Here is a 20,599-nt window from a genome sequence, read left to right on the forward strand (position 1 = left end):
AGCTGAAGATATTGGTCAGGTTTTACTAGGAAAAAGGGAAGCTTGGCAGATTTTTTAATTAGCAAGCCAAGAATAAAATGTAACTCATAATATAAGCATTTTTCCTTTTGGTTGGACATGTTCACTCGTTAATTATTTATTGTGATCCTCCAGCCACACGTGCTGGTAAGATTTGTAAAGCTGAAGTGTCATGGAGTCCTTCCACGCTGTCTAAAATAAGCATAAATGAAGGGGGGCTCTGGCAGTTATTTTCTCCGAGGAATGAACACAGTCAGGGGAGGTAATCCAGACACAAGACTATCTGGGTCTGAATTATCTTATTTAACAATTTCTAAATCCTGAATTTATTAAACTCTCTATCGAGGCATCTGCATGGAGAAGGGAAAAGCAAACTACCAAACTTAGAGGCGATTGCTAAGGGCATCAACAAGAGAGAAAATGCAGTGTCCACTTATCTTAGGAAAATGTGTGTTTTTTCCAAAATTAGTCATAAAGGCCAGCAGATTGGCCCAAACTGTTTCCTTTCCAGATTCTGTCCCCTTTTGACTATTTCTCTGCACTTTCCAATGGGTTTGTTTCACCCTTCGGCTTGATCCCAGGTTCTCAGGTAGGCTGAAGCCCGGTCTCCCTCAGTCTGGCCACACAGGTTTCAGACTTTGTGGTCAGAGAAGCGACCCAGCAAGGCTTCGGTTCTGGGGGTGCTGGCCCGGGACCACCTCCCCGTCTCCACTTCATGCTGGAGCAGACCCCGCTAGGCTTCTCTCAACCTGGTTCTACGTCCTCACAGGTGGACTTAACAAGGCCCACTGCTCTACGGCATAGCCTGTCCTCAACTGCAAGTGTGAATGCCCACGCTTTGACCAGGACACACTGGTACCACATGACTTGCTCTGATAGGATCGGGAGAAAGTTGGATTTGGTGAAGTCTAAGGAAACTCTGAATTAATAGAGTTTTGACTTTTCTTTTTAAACCGACTTGAAATAATTTCAAACTTGCAAGATACTTGCAAAAGTAATATGAAACCCAAACACAGAACTTCACATACCCTGCATGAGCCTGATCCACCAACAACGCCATATCATTGTCTGTCACCTTTCTATCTATCTACCTACCTGTCTGTCTATCTACTTACCTGTCTATCTACCTACGTGTCTATCTATACCTACCTACCTACCTATCTACCTATCTCATCTACTTTCTAAAACCCGGGTAGTAGGTTATATGCATCATGCTCCTTGAACACTCAATTCCGCTATGTATATTTTGTAAGAAAAAGGATGCTTACTTATGTAACTATCTGAAGTAGAGTTAACAAGTTCAAGAAATTTAACACTGATATAAAGCTTATAGTCTCTAATCAATCTTTTCATATGTTACATTAATATCCTTTTGGACCTTTTCTCCTCTATTACTAGACCCAGTCCAGGATCATATATTGCATTTTATTGCCACTGTCTCTTTGGTCACTTTTTTAAACTGTAGAAGCAGATATACAACATAAATTTTCCCATCTCGACCTCTCCCAGCATGACATCAGTGGATTAGTCACACTCACAATGTTGCACTTCCCTCTCCAACACCCATTGCCAGGACTCTCCCGTCACCCCAAACAGAAACCCTGCACCATGTGCCGTAACTCTCCATTCCTCTTTCCCAACCTGTGCTCTGCTTTCTGTCTCTATGAGTTTGCGTATTCTGGCTGGTTCATATAAGTGAGATCACGCAACATCTGTCCCTGTATGTCTGACATTTCAGTCAACATGATGTCTTCAAGCCTCATCCACGTAGCAACATGTATCAGAACTTCATTCTTTTTTAAGGCTGAGTAATAATCGCTGTGTGTATAGACCACACTTGTTTATCCTTTCATCTTCTGATGGACATTTGGGTTGTTTCCACCATTTGGCTGCTGTAAATAATGCTGTTATAAGCATTGGTGTACAAGTATCTGTCTGAGTTCCTGCTTTCAGTCCTTTTGGGAATATATCTAGAAGTGGGATTGCCAGGTCATATGGTGTGGAGAGCCGCCTCCCGGGTCAGGCCTAGTGGTCGCGCTGCAGCCTGCTCTAGAGTTCCCCCCGCCCATCGAGTGAGTCAAGATGGCGCCCGCATCCTGTTTCCGCGTATGACGTACGCGCCCACCAACCCTATCTTCCAATCACCTCTGTATACGTGGCACTAACCTATTGGGTTTGGGCACAGTATATAAGAGGTTACCCGGACAGGGTGGGTGGAGACGACCCGCAGGGAGCCGTACCTGACGGCCGCATAGAGGTTGTTCCCCCGCGGGGCATCTTGTCCCGCGCGGAACCTGAAACAGAGAATGCAAGCTTAACTCCAGTAAAAGTCTGTGCTTACAACTGCTACGTGTCTTGGATCTGTGTTTCTCACCAGCGCGGATTTGTCTGCGTCTCTCTGTCTCTCCTCATTGTCTCACCCGCCGGCCGGGGGCTTGACGCTGAGCGAGAAGTCGCGGACAAGTGGTGGCCCGTACGGGGAACCCTTCTGCTGCCTTTCCCCGAGCTGGTGAGGACGTGCTTCTTGAGTTCGCAGCGGACTTCCCGCGCTTGATCACCGCGAGAAGGTGAGTACTTCTTATTACGTGAGAGTTAAGGCCCGCGGGCTTTCAGGTAGCCCCGGGGACTCGGAAGAGCTCTCCGAGTGATTAAAGTACAGTGCCGACTGCAAACATGGGGCAGTCCGGAAGTTTACCTTTGTTAGCTCCCTTAAAGACCCTTTTAGCGGACGGCTCCTGTGAAAGTGAGCCGCCCACTTGTAAGCCGCCAAAGTCTGGCGCTAGTTCAGACACCTCTGACTCAGAGTCAGATAGTGATGAGACCGAGGGTGCAGACGCGCCTCCGCTGATCGATTGGGGGAGGCCCCCTGTCTCACCCACACAGCCTTCCGCCCCGCCAGCGCCTGCTGCAGGGACGCGGCGGCTTCCGGTGAATGGTTTTGGTGATCTCGCCAAAAACCCTCACCACGGGCTCCCTCTGGTGGCCGAATCAGGTAATTACAGTGGCTGCTCTCCAACTTCTAAGCGCTTGTTAAAAGGAATGGGATATGTCCCCGGCAAAGGCTTAGGAGCCTCATTGCACGGGCGCGCAAGGCCTATACAAGCTGTCTCCAATTCTGACAGACGAGGCCTGGGTTTTTCCTAGGGGCCACTGAGGGGAGACTCCCACCCACACCTATAAAACTAAAGTGGAAGACCAGTACCCCGGTGTGGGTGCCTCAGTGGCCCTTACCAAAAGAAAAGCTGTCAGCATTGCATACTCTAGTGTCTATACAGCTAAAAGAGAGCCATATCATTCCCTCCACATCGCCTTGGAACACACCCGTATTCGTCATAAAAAAGAAATCAGGCAGATGGAGATTGTTACATGATTTAAGAACCATCAATAACTGTATGGAGCCTTTAGGACCTGTTCAAATGGGGTTACCCCTCCTCTCAGCTTTGCCAGAACACTGGCCCATTATCATCCTAGATCTTAAGGATTGCTTCTTTTCCATCCCACTTCACCCTGAAGATACTCCAAAATTTGCTTTTACTGTGCCCTCTCTTAACCAAGAGGAGCCCTGTCAACGCTTCGAGTGGACGGTCCTGCCCCAGGGCATGACTAATAGTCCTACCATGTGCCAGCTGTATGTTGCTACAAAGCTAGCTAGCACTCGGCAGCAGTTCCCCCAAGTGAAAATCATCCATTATATGGATGACATTCTCTTAGCCCATAAAGACACAGATCTTCTTAAAACAGCTTTATCACATTTAGTCCTTAGTCTTAGAGAAGCCAACCTGGAAGTGGCCCCTGAAAAAATCCAGATGACAGAGATTACCACCTTCCTGGGGGCAAAAATCATGCCTCAGCATGTTTCCCCCCAAAAAGTGTCTCTCAGAGTAGATGACATACATACCCTTAATGATCTGCAAAAACTTATGGGAGATATCAATTGGGTTCGTCCGTACTTAAAGATCACCAATGCCAAATTAACACCTTTGTTTGATTTGCTAAAAGGAGATTCAGACCTACACTCGCCCCGGTGTCTCACCCCAGAGGCGAGGCAAGCACTACGTCAGGTAGAACAGGCGCTCAGTAGTGCTGCTTTAAAAAGAATAGACCCCCAAAAGCCATTCGAAGCCTGCTTACTGCCAACAAAACTACAGCCCACGGCAGTGCTATGGCAACAGGGACCATTACTCTGGGTCCACCCTGGAATTTCCCCTAAGAAAAGTTTAGAGCATTTTCCTACAGCAATTGCAGAGTTGGCATTGGAGGCCATCAAGAAGGCCATACAGCATTTTGGCCAACAGCCTAAGTACCTCAGAGTACCTTACTCTTCTCAGCAACTTGAGATACTTACTGGATGTATAGATCAGTGGGCCATCCTCCGATGTACCTTTTTGGGAGAAATTGATAACCAATACCCAAAAGATCCCCTCTTACAATTCGTCACCCGTCACCCAGTAATCTTTCCTAAGGTAACTTCATCTAAGCCACTAGTGAACGCCCTCACCGTGTACACGGACGGTTCCAGCTCCGGTTCAGGAGCATATTGCGTAGAAGGAGGTTCTCCTAAAACTGTGTTCTTCCAACCACAGAGACCTCAATGGGTAGAATTACAGGTCATTATTACAGTCCTGAAAGAAATTACTGATCCCCTAAATATTATATCTGATTCGATTTATGTCGTAAATTCTGTAAATATTTTAGAGACGGTGGGCATTATAAAATATTCCTCCTCAGTAAGACCATTCTTTATCAAACTTCAAGAGACAATATGTGCCAGACAACATCCTTTCTACATAACTCACATTAGAGCGCACACAGGCCTGCCAGGCCCCATGGCACAGGGAAATCACGTAGTGGATGTGGCCACTCGACAGCCACATATCTTCCCTGCGCTGACACCGTATCAACAGGCCCAAGAGTTTCATACTAAATTTCATGTCAATGCAAGCACCTTAGCCAGACGGTTTCACATACCGCGTGCAGCTGCCAGAGATATAGTCAGAGCCTGCAATAATTGTGCAGAACAGAGGGTAGTCCCTTCAGTTGGAGTTAACCCTAAAGGTCTCATCCCGGGAGACATTTGGCAAATGGATGTCACCCATCACTCAGAGTATGGTAAAGTTAAATACCTGCATGTGTCAGTGGATATTTGTTCTCAAGTTTTATTTGCCTCTGCCGAATCAGGAGAAAGAGTCCACCAAGTAATTGCACACTGCCTTGCCGCTTGGGTAGCTTGGGGTAAGCCGAAAATATTAAAAACAGATAACGGACCTGCTTACACCAGCAAAGCCTTCCAAAGATTTTGTGCAAATATGGAAGTGCAATTAAAACATGGTATCCCTTACAACCCTCAAGGGCAAGGAATCATTGAAAGAGCACACAGGTCTCTTAAAGACTTGCTCAAAAAACAGAAAGGGGGAATAGGCCACGGCCTGTCCCCGAAGGCTCAACTGTCTGTAGCCTTATTTACATATAATTTTTTAAATGAAAATGCACAAGGAATGACACCTGCCCTACAGCACACCACTCCGAGTCCTCCACATAGAGGTCTAGTCCGTTGGAAGGATGTCCTGTCAGGACAATGGCAAGGCCCTGACCCAGTGCTCAGCTGGGCCAGAGGCTCTGTTTGTGTTTTTCCCCAGGAACCAGGACGTCAACCTGTGTGGGTTCCGGAAAGACTGGTGAGAACCGTGACGTCGCCCGAGGACGCCAAGGAACTGTTGCCCAGAAAATTGATAAGCCTCCAACCAGAGCCACCAGATCCGGTCTCCAACTCTGCTGATGATGGCGACGACCGAAAAGATGACAACAACAGTGCAAGTGACCCTCCGACCGAGTAGAAGAGAAACTAGCTTTAACCCCACTTTTCCCACTACGAGCTACTGTGGGACCAAGTCACCTCATGGTTCTCTTGGCCCAGGTTGACCACTTGGATTCTTTTAGCAGTGGGACTCTTAGTAACTCTGCTCATTGTTAAATGTTTGTTAGAACGCTTGTTCCAGACGCAGCAACAGCTACGCGTCACCACTATGTTGGCTATGTCACTTGCCCCTGATGCCCCTGGCGACACCCGCACCGTAGCCCTGTCCTCCCCCCCACTGCGTGGCCCGTCACGGCCACTCAGGGCGGGGCGCTTGAAAACAGGATCTGCTGCAAAGCCCATGGCCGTGTCCCGGGTGTAAAAGGCGGCACCAGAAGTCATAATTTTTGTCTAAAGGATGATCTCTAAAGCAGAGTCACGGTCCTGGCCAGACTAGACTCCGGCCATTGCACAGAGACATCTAGTGACACCCTCAACTCTGGTTGCCGCTCTCCTGAGCCCCGCTTAGCCCAGTTGCGAGGCGAAGCACTGCAGGGAGAGTCACGTGGTTTCCAGTTCACGGGCTCTCCGGTCTCTATATGAGGAGGCATTCTGGTTGGTGCCTAGCAAGCCTAGTCCAGACTCCCCAAAGCACCAAAACAAGTAGTGGGCTAATCAAGCTCACGGGAGCTCACTCATCAATGGAGACACTGGGTCTAAGAAAGGGTCTACGGACCAAAAATAATAAAAAAGGGGGAGATGTGGAGAGCCGCCTCCCGGGTCAGGCCTAGTGGTCGCGCTGCAGCCTGCTCTAGAGTTCCCCCCGCCCATCGAGTGAGTCAAGATGGCGCCCGCATCCTGTTTCCGCGTATGACGTACGCGCCCACCAACCCTATCTTCCAATCACCTCTGTATACGTGGCACTAACCTATTGGGTTTGGGCACAGTATATAAGAGGTTACCCGGACAGGGTGGGTGGAGACGACCCGCAGGGAGCCGTACCTGACGGCCGCATAGAGGTTGTTCCCCCGCGGGGCATCTTGTCCCGCGCAGAACCTGAAACAGAGAATGCAAGCTTAACTCCAGTAAAAGTCTGTGCTTACAACTGCTACGTGTCTTGGATCTGTGTTTCTCACCAGCGCGGATTTGTCTGCGTCTCTCTGTCTCTCCTCATTGTCTCACCCGCCGGCCGGGGGCTTGACGCTGAGCGAGAAGTCGCGGACAATATGGGTAACTTTTTTTAAAACATCATTTTATTGTGAAATAAATAAACAAAAAAGCAATAAATTTCAAAGTACTTTGTAACATATAGGTATAGAACAAATTTCACAGCTTGGTACAATTGTGCAATTTTAGATTTTTTCTTCTAGCTACTCCAACACACGGGAGACTTAAGAAATGTCAATATAATGAGTCAGAAGTCATACTCATTTGTTAAATCCTATCTTCTCTGTTATAACTCCTCCTTCTCCTTCAGTCCTTCTCCCCATGCTATGCCCATTTCAGCCACCTCCATCCATTGGGCATCATAGATAATGTCCAAAGTCAACAGTCCGTGTCCCACATTATCCTCATTTAGTTGTACAATTATCAACACTCTCAATTATAGATGATTTTCATTGTTCCAAAGAGAAAAATAACCAATAAATATATCCTCACGAAATAGAACACCCTAACTCTTATCCTCCCCCACCCCAGTTATTTACCCCTGGTATTGCTGTAGTACTGTTGATTTCTTCCTGAAAACACATAGCCCATAGCATGCAATAGTAGAATTCCCCATATGCCCTTCTATTATTGTCTCTTTGTACAAGATTCACAGCTTTGAAGTAGTTCAAGCAAGGACTTATTTATATTTGTAGTGGTAATCAGTGGGATACGTGGCTCAATACAACCCCTTTCAATCGTGTTCACTTTCAATATGGCGATGTTACTTAGACACCCATTAGTGAACTTGCCTTCACTTCTATCCATTCCCTTACATTTCAGCTCAACCTCTTTAATAAACCATTCACCCATCTCTAGCTTCTGCGTATCTTTAGGTACCCTATATTCTATATTTTAAGCCTCTGAGTTAACCTTTACTAAGGTCATGATAGTGAAACCAGACAATATCCTTTTGTGTCTGGCTTATCTCACTCAGCATTATGTCCTCAAGGTTCATCCATGTTGCCATGTGCTTCAACACCTCATTTAGTCTTACTGCTGCACAATATTCCATTGTATGTAGAAACCACATTTTATTTATCTACTCATCTGTTGATGGGCACCTGGACCATTTCCATCTTTTGGCAATTGTGAATAATGTTTCTGTGAAAATTGATGTGCAAATGTCTGTGTGACTGCCCTCAGCTCTTCTGGGTATATACCAAGTCATGGTATTGCCAGGTTGTAGGGCAACTTGTCATTTAGTTTTTCTAAAGGATCACCAAACTGTCTTCCATAGCAGCTGTACCATTATACATTCCCATAGGCACTGCATAAATGTTCCAGCTTCTCCACATCCTCTCCAACATTTATAGTTTCCTATTTGCTTAATAGCAGCCATTCTTACAGGTGTGAGGTGGTATCTCATTGCAGTCTTGGTCTGCATTTCCGTTATGGCTAATAAAAATGAGCATCTCTTTATGTACATTTTAGCCACTGTATTTACTCTTTGGAAAAATGTCTATTCATATTTTTAGCAAATTTTATAATTGTTTATATTATAAACAATTGTTTGTTCTTTTCCTGTTGAGTTGTATGATTTCTTTGTGTATACAGGGCATCAATCCTTTATCTGATATGTGATTTCCAAATATTTTCTGCAATTGAGTTTGCTGCCTCTTCACCTTTTGACATAGTCATTTTAGGCAGGAAAGCATTTGATTTTGAGGATCTCCCATTTATCTATTTTTTCTTTCATTGCTTGTGCTTTGGGTATAAAGTTTAGAAAACTACCTCCTATTAGTATGCCCTGAAGATGTTTCCCTATATTTTCTTCTAGGAGTTTTATGGTACGGGCTCTTATATTTAGGTCTGTGATCCACTTTGAGTTAATTTTTGTAAAGGGCATAAGGTAAGGATCCTCTTTCATTCTTTTGGCTATTGGTATCCAGTTCTCCAATGTCCATTTATTGAAAACAGTATTCTGTCTCAGTTCAGTGGATTTAATGACATTGTTAAAGATCAGGTAACTGTAGATTTGGAGGTCTATTTCCACATTCTCATTAGATTCCTTCTATCAATCCATTGATACTTGTGCCAATATCATGCTGTTTTTACTACTGTGGCTTTATAATGAGCTTTAAAATCAGAAAGTGTTAATAATTCCCACTTTGTTCTTTTTAAGGATATTTTAAACCACTTGATGTCTCTTTCCTTTCCAAATGAATCTGATAACTAGCTTTTCCAAGTCTTCAAAGTACGTTGTTGGAATTTTGATTAGTACTGCTTTGAATCTGTAGATCAATTTGGGTAAAATTGACATCTTAAATATATTGAACCTTCTTATCCATGAGCAGGGAATGTTTTTCCACCTATTTAAATCTTCTTTGATTTATTTTAGCAATGTAGTTTTCTGTGTATAGATCCTTTACATCCCTGGTTGAGTTTCTTTCTAGATACTTTTTTTACTTTGTCAGTTTAGCTGACAAAGGGGTCCATTGGTCTTATTGATTTTTTCAAAGAATCAACTTTTGGTTTTATTGGTTCTATTGTGTTTTTTTCCCTCCAATTTATTTAATTTTGCTTAATCTTTGTTATTTTTCTTCTTCAATTTGCTTTGGGGTTAGTTTGCTGTTCTTTTTCTAGTTCTTCCAGGTAAGCAGTTAAGTTGTCAATTTTTGCTTGCCCTTTTCTTTTAATATAGGCATTTAGGGCCATAAATTTCCCTCTCAGCACTGCCTTTGCCACATCCCATAAATTCTGATATGTTGTATTCTCATTTCAGTTCATCTGCAGACATTTACCAATTTCCCTAGCAATTTATTCTTTGACCTACTGATTGTTTAAGAATGCATTATTTATAAGGATTTGTCGATAAAAATATTTTTTAAAAAGAATGATTTATTTCATCTCTATTTATTTTGTGAAAGTCTGGTTGTTTGGTGGTTATTGATTTCCAGCTTCATTTCATTGTGATCAGAGAAGGTGCTTTAAATAATTTCAATCTTTTAAAATTTCTAAAGACCTGCTTTGTGCCCCAGCATATGATTTATCCTGGAGAATGTTCCATGAGCACTAGAGAAGAATGTGTATCCTTGTGCTTTGGGGTGCAATGACCTGTATATGTCTGTTAAGTCTAATTCATTTATTAAGTTGTTTAACTTCTCTATTTCCTTGTTGATCTTCTGTCTGGTTGTTCTGTGTTTAGAAGAGAGTGGTGTATTGAAGTCTTCTACTATTATTGGTGAAACATCTGTTGCTCCCTTCAGTTTTGCTAATGTCTGTCTCATGTACTTTGGAGCTCCTTGATTGGGAGCAGAAACATTTATGATTGTTCTATCTTCTTGGTCAATTGTCCCTTTAATTAATACCTATGCCATCCTTCTCTGTCTCTTATGATGTCTTTACACTTAAAGTCTATTTTGCCCAATATTAGTATAGCTACTCCTGCTTTGTTTTGGTTACAACTTGCATGGAAAATCGTTTTCCATCCTTTCACTTTCAATCTATTCATATCCTTGGGTCTAAGATGAGTCTCTTGTAAGCAGCATATGGCTGGATTATATTTCTTAATTCATTCTGCCAATTGCATCTTTTAATTGGTAAATTTAGTCCATTAACATTCAAAGTTATTACTGAAAAGGTATTTCTTGAATCCACCATCTTATCTTTCTTATTTTATTTGTCAGATTTGTCTTTTTCCTCCTTCTCTTTTTATCCTTTAAGTTACTCTTAGAAGTACTCTTCTGTGCCCTCCTCCAGACCCCCCTTTACTGTCTTTTTTTTTTTTCAACTGGCCGAAGTCTCTTTAGTACTTCTTATAGGGCCGAATTCTTGTTGACAGATTCTTTCAGGATTTGTTTGTCTGTGAAAATTTTAATCTCTCCCTCAGTTTTGAAGGACAATGTGGATGGGTACAGAATTCTTGGCTGGAAGTCTTTCCCTTTCAGGATCTTGAATCTATCATACCACTGCCTTCTCGCCCCCAGGGTGCTAGTTGAGTAATCTGAACTCAGTCTTATTTGGTTTCCCTCATATGCAGTAAAATGTTTTTCTCTTGCTGCTTTCAGAATTTTCTGCTTCTCTTCAACATTTGACATACTGATTAATATGCGTCTTGGGAAAGGCCTATTTGGATTTATTCTGTTTGGGGTTCATTGGGTGTGCCTATTTGAAACTGTTATGCCACCCAGAAAAACCTTGTTCTTCAATCCTCATTCAATACTGTCGGGTGGGATCTTTGTAATTATGTTGTTTCCAAGGAAATGAGACCCACCCAGTTGTGGGTGGTACCTTTTGATTAGATGGTTTCCATGGAGATGTGTTTCTACCCATTCAAGGTGGGGTCATTCCTTGGAGTTCTTTAAGAGGGAAGCATCTTGGAAAAAGCTTTATGGCCCACACTGTCAGACATATTTGGAGAGGCAGAAAGAAAATACCCCAGGGGAAGCCATTTGAAGAAGCTGGAGGGAAAGCCTTTGTGAAGCTGTTTGAAATGAGAAGCCAAAGACCCCAGCAGATGCCAGTCATATGCTTTCCCTGATGACAGAGGGTTCCAGACCCATTGGCCTTTCTTGAGTCAAGGGATCTTTCCCTAGCTGAGTTAGTTTTGACATTTTTATAGCTTTTGAACTATAAACTTGCAACTTAATAAATTCCCTTTTTAAAAGTCATTCCATGTCTGGTATATTGCATTCTAGCAGCTTTAGCACCCAAACACTGGGCTTCTCTGATTTGCATATGTATGTCTTTTATAAGGGTTGGGAAGTTTCCCCTATTATCTCCTCAAATAACTTCCTAGTCTTTACTCTTCTTTTCTCCTTCTGGGACACTTATGATTCTTATATTTGTGTGCTTCACGTTGTCCATCATTTCCCTGAGATCCAACTCCAATTTTTCCATCTTTTTTGCCATTTGTTCCTTTGAGCATTCTAATTCAATTTTCCTGTTCTGGTTTGCTTATTCTTTCTTCTGCTTTTTCAAATCTGCTCTTGTGTGTCACTAGTATATTTTTTTTATTTTGAGCCACAGTATCTTTCATCTCTGTGATACCTATTCATCTACTTATTCTTTCATGTTCTTCCTTATGTTCTTATAATGTCTTCTTGGTATCCTTTATGTCATTACCAACCCAATGAACTTACCTAGGAGAGTTGTATGAACATCTTTGATTAGTTGTTCCAGCTTCCGTGTCTCCTCTGGTGTTTTAATTTGGTCATGTGGCTGGGGTATAGCTGCCTGTGTCTTCATATGCTTTGGGATTTTCTGTTGGCTTCAAGGCAGTTGATTACCTTAATAGGGTTACTTTGGAAGTTGATTTCCTCAGTTGTTTAAGATACATTTGCTTGGATTTGGTTGACGGCCTCTTCTGCACTTGGTTTGTCAGTAATTCCCACCAAACCAAGGCCCAGATCTCATCAGCGGATGCAACTCTACTACCAGATCTGTTTGAAGCTAGGCAGGCAGTGGCCAGACTGCACTTCCCGTTCCTCCCCAGCAGATGGCACTCTCAGGCCTCCTCTTCCCCTTAGGCTCACCTCTGCCGGACTGCGGCAGCTGGGTGAGCTGGATGGAGACCCAGTGCAGTTCCAGCCAAGTCTACTGGTCTCTGTGCACACTGAAAGCCACCAACCCTGGGGGGTGAGCAGTGTGCACGTCAGCAGAGATTCCACTTGTGGGCCTGATGGGACAGGTGGCCCTGAGGGTCCTGCTTGGAATGGCCTTGGGCTGTGGGGCTGGGCATGTCAACTGCCTCTGTCCACAGCTAAGGTGTAAATGCCCGCCAGCTGGGCGTGCCATGGGGGTGAGGCATGGGGGTGTGGGGTATGGTGCAATGAGTGGCTTGGAGCACAGGGCAAGGGGGTGGAGGGCATGGAGTACATGGGCACAAGATGGGGCCCGGGGCATGGAGTGGGGCACAGTGGGGCAGTGGCAGGGTGCAGTGCAGGGCAGTGGTAGGGCAGGGCACTACACAGGTACCCAGGGGCACGGGGGGGGGGCATGGGAGATGGGGCACATGGGTACCTATCTGTGGGGAGCAGGGCACTGCAGGTGCAGGATATGCCTGCGTAAGGGGCATGGATGTTGGGATGTGGGGTGTGGGGTACAGCCTGGCTTGCCTCCTCGTCCCGCCTCCCTGTCCGTGCACTCCCGAGGGCTCTGGCCTCCGTATGGAAAGGTGCACATTGCGCTCTGTGCGGCAGCGGCAGGGTCCCCATGAACAGGGAGCTCATTTACTGGCTTCTGGGTTCTTCCAGGGAGCTCGGGGCTGCAGAACTGAGAGGCTGGGATCCCAAGCTCTCTGGGGGCAGGCACTGCCCTGGGCATGGCCTCTTGTCTCCGTGAAGTCCCGATGGAGCACTTGCTCAGTTCACTGGGTCCAGTTCCTCAGCTTTTCCATCCAGGGCTCCCTGCCTGGTGGAGACCCTCTCAGGTCACTCGCACCCTGGGACCACTGTCCTGGTCATTTTTCTGTCCCTTCTCTAGCTGTTTCCCAGAATAGGGGTGAACTCTATGCTTACTCTTTAAGGAAATGCCAAACTGTTTTCCATAGTGGCTGTAACATTTTTCATCCCCACCGACAATGCATGAGTTTCCCTATTTCTGCATACCCTGGCCACACTTGTTATTTTTTTGTTTTTTCAATAATAGCCATTCTAGCAGGTGCGAGGGTGTGATTTTGATGTGTGTTTCCCTAATGGTTAATGATATTCAGCCTTGCTACATCAATGCTCTAACTGGCTTCCAGAGCTTTCAGAAAGTTGTTTCTGCTAGTTCTTACTTACTGCTTCAAGTTCCGGTGGGGGTATAGGGTCCTGGGGCATTTCACTCTGCCACCTTGATCGGAATGGAGCCCGGCCCCTGAATTATAGCTAGGTTCTCATACTCATCGTATCTCCCAAGCAAGCACAAACTCTCACACTCCAGGTGGTTGAATAAAAAGAATCCTGTTCTTCTAGAAGCCCGAGACAGAAGGGAAGGCAAGAAGACAGTGTGATTTGAGGGAACGTGGATGTCCTCTGCCTCCTAAAGTTCTCCCCAGCTGAGTCACCAGGCCCTGGGCACTGGCTGAGAGTCGCTGATGCCCGCAACCAGCTCAGAACCTGCTTCTTTGGAGGGAAAATGGCAGGTATTTATTGAGGGACCTAAATGATAAACCGATAAGACAATAAGTGAAACTTTAGTTTATTTCTTGACCTGTGCAGGCATTTTCTTTAAGATAAAAAATGCTTAGATAAAGTCTGGAATGATTCTAATATGATTTTCAACACTGGTCACTGCCGTGAAGTACCCTTGACTTAATATTTTTATTATTATTTTGCCATAATCACTTCTGTACTGTTTTAAGGACTTACCATGGGCATGTTGCTTCTATACTAAGAAGTTGTCTTGAGAGAAAGACCAAAAATGAACTCCATAAAGCATGTTTGTGGTCCTGGAGGCTGTTACCCTTGAGGGGAGCAAGGGAAGGCCCCCAGGGGCTGCTGGCCTTCAGCTTCGTGATCTTGACATTGGTTACGTGGGTGTGTCCAGTGTGGGAACATGCAACACGCTGTGTGCTTACACGCCTACATCTCCTGGGTGGTGTTATAATCCAATTAAACATTCAAAAATTAAGTCCATCTGTCTCAGTTGAGGAGCAGCGTTTGGAGTTACCAATAACTAACGTTTGTGACTAAAAGCAACCTGGGCCAGGAGCTGCTGAGGCAGGCCTTGTCCCAGGTCTCCAGTTCGCCAGGTGTGTGGCCCAGATCAGTAATTTAGTCTTGCTATTCTTGCTTTCCACCAATGTCACATGAAGGACTGGGACTAGAAGAGACTTAATATTCTGTCCTGTCCTTTCCAACCCCCAGATATTTCAACTGTGTAATCGTCCCTTGACCCCATGTCACCCTCCAGCTATGACCTCTTTTCTGGAGAAACCCTCCAGGAAGGATTGCTAGACCCACTGTCTGCGCGTCCTCCTCTCTCGCTCCCCTCTGCATCCACTTTGTCCAGGTCTTCCCCAAACTACTCAACTGCTCTTGCCAGGGCCACCTGTGAATGCCATGTTGCCAAACCCAATAACCCATCCCAAGTCTGTGACTGACCAGATAAGATCCAACAGCAGCAAATGGTGCAGGCGCAGGCCCATTCTCTCCCACAGGCGCAGGCCCATTCTTTCCCGCGGGCGCAGGCAGACCCATTCTGTCCCGCGGGCACCGGCCCATTCTCTCCCATGGGCGCAGGCCCATTCCTTCCCTAATCATTTCTCTAACTGGACTGTGGGATGCACACTTATCTCACTGGCCATCCTCCCCCAGCTCCCCTCCCCTTCCTTACCCTAAAGGCTGTCGGGTCCAAGGATTCTGAGCTCTAAGCTCTTCTTTCCTCCATCTTCACTCATAGCTGATTCCTTTTAGCACCAAGGCTTTAAGCATCATCTGTCTAATTTTATAATTTTAGAATCTCCCAATTCTGTATCTCTATATGTCATTTTGCCCGTGAATCCCAGTGTCATATCCCTGACTGCTGCCCAACAAAACCACTGGGATGGCTAGTGATGCATCTAAATGAACACATCCAGAACCAAACTCTTGACATTTTACCCCACAAATCCGCTCCTCTCCCAGTTTCCCTTAATCTTTGTTCTGTTAGTTCTTTGTCAGGCAGAACTTCGGGAGATTTCCTCAGCTCCCTTTCCCTGCAACGTGTGTCCTTCAGACTCTACCTTTAAAGTAAATCCCAAATCTGACCACTTCTCACCACTATCACTGCCATCGCAGCCCCTCAGCGCCACAGTCGTTTCCTACCAGAGTAACACTAATAGCTCCTAAGGGAGTATTCTTGCTTCACTGCGCCCCTTTAAAACGAGTCTAATCAAAGATCTTCAATGGCTTCCTGCATTGCCTGGAATGAAATCCAAAGTCCTCACCATTTCCCGCCCTGGCACCGCAGCAGGCCCACTGGGCCCTCCTGCGGTCCCCGCTGCTCCATGGCCGCGCATGGCTCCTCCTCGTCTTCCTCTTCAGTTGCTGTCCAAATTACACCCAATCAGAGAAGCCTGGGGGGCCCCCACTCACACGGCCGCTCTCCCCAGCCCTGGACGCACGTCGGTGCTGACACTCCGCTTGACACAGAGATTGGAACAGACATTTCCCGAGTAGGGAGCTCGGCTGTGTTACCCCCACACCTGGAGCAGCGGTTGGCACGTAGCAAGCGCCTGATGAACACCTGTAGAATCACTGAATAGACATTTGAATCCATTTATTAGGAAATTTCTCTGTGGGATAGGAATTGTTTAGGGGCACGAGAGCTTGCTTGGAATGTGCTGGGTTTAAGGACAGAAGCTAAACGAATGAGATGACGTCTCGGGAAAGGCTGCCGGGGAGGCAGAATCCAGACCACCTTCTCCAGCATGGGGCCGGGACGGCCGGCGGGTGGCTGGGGTGGGGTGGGGTGGGAGAGGGGCAGTGGGCGCGAGCTTCCGGAGGGGCTGAGGGAAAGATATTCGAGAGGAAGGGATGTGGCTGGTGACCGAGCCCGCATCGCTACAGGGGTGTGGAAAGAGACCCAGGGAAGTCGGCCTGGAGCTCTTCCTAAAACGTAAACGTGCCCAAATTTTTCTTTAATGAGCTTAGGCTCTTCTCAGAATTTCTTCTGTGCGCTTATTGGTGGAAGTTGTACAAGGAAGTCTTTATGGGTGCCTTGGTCATCGCTGAAAAGCCATCGATTACCTTTCAGAGCAGTAGCTGGAGAGGGAGACACATAAATTCTGCACCGCCAGAAATGGGAAGGGAAGAATTATTGTCTAATTAGGGAATGCTCATACTATGGAAAAGCCTCAGAAGAGGTAGGATCACAACCGAGCAGATAAGAAATGTGGTTTTGGATTCCTTTGCCTTCCAAAGCAGGCTGGCAGGAGAGCCTTTCTAGTCCGCCGCTTCTATTTTTGTAAACAGAGTAACTAAGGAGGGAGGGGCACAGGGAGCAAAGGGGAAAGGGTATTGCCCTGCCAGCCAAGGGTCTGTTCTCTCAGAAAAGAGATAAGAGCAAGGCGCCGAGCCAGGGGAAACAGATTGAGAAATCTGCCAGGTGGGTAGAAACTTCACAGCCCGGGTGAAACCTGCTGAGCCGGGCGGCAGCTTACCTGCTCCGTAGCGCGCGGCTCCCCGGGCCCCGCTCCCGGCGCGGGGGCTGCAGGTCTGCAGGTGCGCGCGCAGCCCCAGGGCAGGCGGGGGAAAGGGGGGGCAGGCGGGGCTGGGGGTGGGCACTGGCCTAGGCAAAGGCGTGGCAAGCCCACGCAGCTGTATGCGCGTCCCTCGCGCGCTCACCCGCCCCTCTCTGCGGCTCCTGCCCCCTCCAGGTGCCAGATCCTACCGGGAGGGAAGGAGAAAGAAGGAGGGAAGGCGGTGGAAATAGCCGGGTTCTTCCCCAGATTCGTTACTCTCCCAGCTCCGGGATCTGCTCGAGGGCTCAGCCGGGACCTGCCTGAGCAGCAGCAGGGGCCAGGGTGATCGCGGGGCGGGGGGCGCAGGCAGGAAGGGGAGACCAGAGGCGGCTCTGCAGAAACTTGAGAGTGCGCCTGCCCCAGGCAGGCTGAGCGGGGTGGGGAAGAAGGGCAGGTTTTAGAAAGGTTTCCGAGAAGTTCCTGAGGAGTGACAGGCTATGCTGAATTCTGCCGGCTAACTAGGTGTGCCGGGGCGGAGGGTGGGGTTGGGGGGGTTGAGCTGTCCTGCACCCAGAAAAGGCGACGTTCTTCTAATCCGCTCCTGTGGGTGCAGACCTGCTGTGGGGGACCGTATGGTTATTTCAATTAAGATGTGACGCAGCCATTCAAGGTGGGTCTCAATCCTTTACTGGAGACCTTTATTGGAGGATAGAACAACAGACGAGACACACCATTCACCATGGGTGAATGAAAGGACCACTTAGGAGTGTTTGACAAGAATTTCATGGAGAGTCCAAAAATGGGTGAATGATTCCTGAATTATTGATGCATTTTATTTCATTCAACAAACATTCATGAAGCACCTACTAGTATTGTGTATTAGATTTGGAAAACTTAGGGTCCAACAGAAGGAGATGTCCATACAAAATATAAACGTGACACCATGCCCATTGCAGAGGCTTTGAGAGCCGTCCACATAAGCTTGAAAAATCGGTGTTGAGGGACAGGAGGTATTTAAAGAAAAGGAAACATGTGAGCAAAAGTCTACAGATCTTAAAGTGAGAACCAGGAAAGAGCGAGGTTAAGGGAGTCAGAGCAGCAAATGAGAACATCATGGTAAGGAGGACTGAAAATTTTAACTTGTAGAAAATAGGAAGTCCCTGAAGCATTTTAAACAAGAGTCTCCTCCCTCCCTCCGTCCCTTCCAGAACCTCGCTTTAGAACTGGAGGGGTGCCAGGCTGGGGTGACCAGGTGAGTGAGAAAGAGGCAGATGAGAGAGGCACCTTCACAGAAGGACCAGTGGAAGCCTTGGGAATCGGTGAGGGCTAAAGAGGACAGGGTGAAGGAAAGAATCTTAGGGGAGAAAGAAGAAAAGAGAAACAAAACAACAGGGAACTCCAATCAGAGAGGCTCCATAGGCCTCAAAAAATGCCATGAAGAATCAAGAAGGGTTTAAGGAAAGAGACTGTGGACAGCATCAGCAGTTGCTACCAAACCATTAGAGAGGACGAGGAATCAGAAAGAACTGCTCTAACGATGCTGTGTGTTCACTGCAAGGGCGGGCATGTAACATATAAAAATATTCCCTATGTCCAACTTAGTCACGTTAACGGCCTTGTGTAATGTATTCTATTTGAAATTATTCTTGAAGATTCCCAATGATCTATGACATTCTATGTCACTTATTTGATTAATTGATTTACTTTTTCGTGGTCCAGGCAACCATTTAGAATAAAAGCATTTTGATGGGTGGTAAGTCCATAATATAATTGCATTTATTAAGAAACATATATTCTATAAGTTTCAAGAGACATAAACTCTAGTCCCAGCTGTGTCACTGATTGATTTTGTGAGGTGATGTTAATCAGCTTCTCAGGATGTTGGTTTACCCATCTGTAAAATTATGCTGTTAATCTACATTATTTTAAGCAGTCTTCCAATTCTTAAAAATAATAATGACAACAAACCCAAATCAAAACCAACAATAGTACAAACAAGGATAAGCCTATGAATCTAAGCAAATTGCTTTTGTTACCCTACCCTAAGCTGCTTTCTCCTGATATGAAATTAAATTAAATGACATCTTCGCGTATGCCCTCATTCTCTGTGGACAAGATGGGGGCTGAAAATTGGTTAGGACAGAAGAAGAAATTACATGGAAAATGAAATTATGTAATGTTTTCAGGTTGGCCAAATATGGCTGAAATAGTTGGGAAGAATCAGCTATATACTTGGAGGCATCTTCCAATAAATCTCTCCTGCTGATAATCTCTTAGTGTGTCCGCCGTGGAGATTGTTGTCCTCACATTTTTGTTTGGACTTTGTCCTGTCCTTGGTCTGCTTTCTCTAAAGCAGCTGGCGTGGCTGGGTTCCTGGACTCCATGTACTCGACCGCCCCATACGCCACCATAGACAGAATAAGGACGCCGAGAACAATGTAGAGCTTGACATAGACACATAAAAACGTGCTGTATCCAAACGCAATGACGAATCCCAGGGCTTCCCAAAGACGGTAATTGGCGAAGGCAGCCTCCTTGTTCTCCTCAAACAGAACAGCGTAGAGAGCTGCAAAGGAACAACAGGCACGAAAATGGTGTAGTAAAACTTCAAACGTGAGCCTTTTAATTACGACTGAAAATAATGTTGCTTTCCCACTGAGCAAGTTTCTCAACAAAATCAGAGACTTTTCCTTTTGCAAAAACAGATTTTGTTCATTTTGTGGAATATAGCAATAATTGGGTTACATTCTCTAGCGTGAAGAATCATATGTATCATAAACGTAGAATTCCATGAACCATTGGCACTGGAAGGGATCTTGGCCCAACCTTCACTTTGTAGATAAGAAAAACGAAATTTAGAGATGTGGTTTGCCTAAGATGAGGCATGGCCACTCACTAGAGTTTGAAAGTGAAGACAAGTGGAATTATATTGGGTAAAGTCACACTTTCTTTCACTTAGGAAATATCTTTGGAATGTGTACACTAGCTTGGTAGATAAGCAATCACAACCTCAGAATTTATAGATGACCACAGCAGAGTTGGTGAAATTCCTGCCCTATGGAACTTCCATATCCTTCCTGGAGATGGAGAGAAAAGGAGCTCAACCAAATAAGACTCTAATCGCAAAGGCACCTTCACTTATGACCTTGAAGAAAGGACTCATATTAGACTATCATATAGGACTAGTATTAAAGAAATCTCAGGGGGTGCCTGAAGGCTTGGGAAAGGATTGGCCTAAGTGGTAAATGCTTCTGGGTGAAAGTAAATAAGATTTTGTTTGTTTGTTTCTTGTTTGCTAGTATAGTAAAATTTTTTATATTGCTAGATGATAACCAAGAGAATCCTCGTTTCCATGACATGAATGAGGTAGCAGACATGTCTCCAGAGGGGTAACTGTTCTGATGATAACAGCATTCAACAGAGACTTATTGACTCGTTAAGAACCATCCTTAGCATCATCATGAATTTCCCAGTTCTCTAGTTCCAATCCC

General features: G+C 45.7%; 1 protein-coding gene and 1 long non-coding RNA gene across 8 annotated transcripts in view; one reads left to right on the forward strand and one right to left on the reverse strand.

The window, feature by feature from the left end:
- The window catches only part of LOC143650265 (uncharacterized), a 154,549-nt gene that overhangs the window by 94,569 nt on the left and 39,381 nt on the right, over nt 1-20,599 (forward strand). For 4 of the 5 annotated variants that reach the window (XR_013159476.1, XR_013159475.1, XR_013159479.1 and 1 more), the window contains one exon: nt 13,918-14,087. This is a non-coding gene — a long non-coding RNA (uncharacterized LOC143650265). Of the gene's footprint in view, nt 1-13,917; nt 14,088-19,294; nt 20,236-20,599 lie in introns of those variants that run through there. The other variant, XR_013159478.1, reaches the window with a different exon arrangement.
- UNC93A (unc-93 homolog A) overlaps nt 17,761-20,599 on the reverse strand; it is a 46,432-nt gene continuing 43,593 nt past the window's right edge. For all 3 annotated transcript variants that reach the window (XM_077120845.1, XM_077120843.1, XM_077120844.1), the window contains exon 9: nt 17,761-19,674. In XM_077120845.1, the coding sequence (XP_076976960.1) occupies nt 19,412-19,674 (263 nt within the window). In that variant the 3' untranslated portion in view covers nt 17,761-19,411. The remainder of the gene's footprint in view (nt 19,675-20,599) is intronic.

Source organism: Tamandua tetradactyla, chromosome 11 (assembly GCF_023851605.1).
Source record: "Tamandua tetradactyla isolate mTamTet1 chromosome 11, mTamTet1.pri, whole genome shotgun sequence".
Classification (NCBI taxonomy): Eukaryota; Metazoa; Chordata; class Mammalia; order Pilosa; family Myrmecophagidae; genus Tamandua; species Tamandua tetradactyla.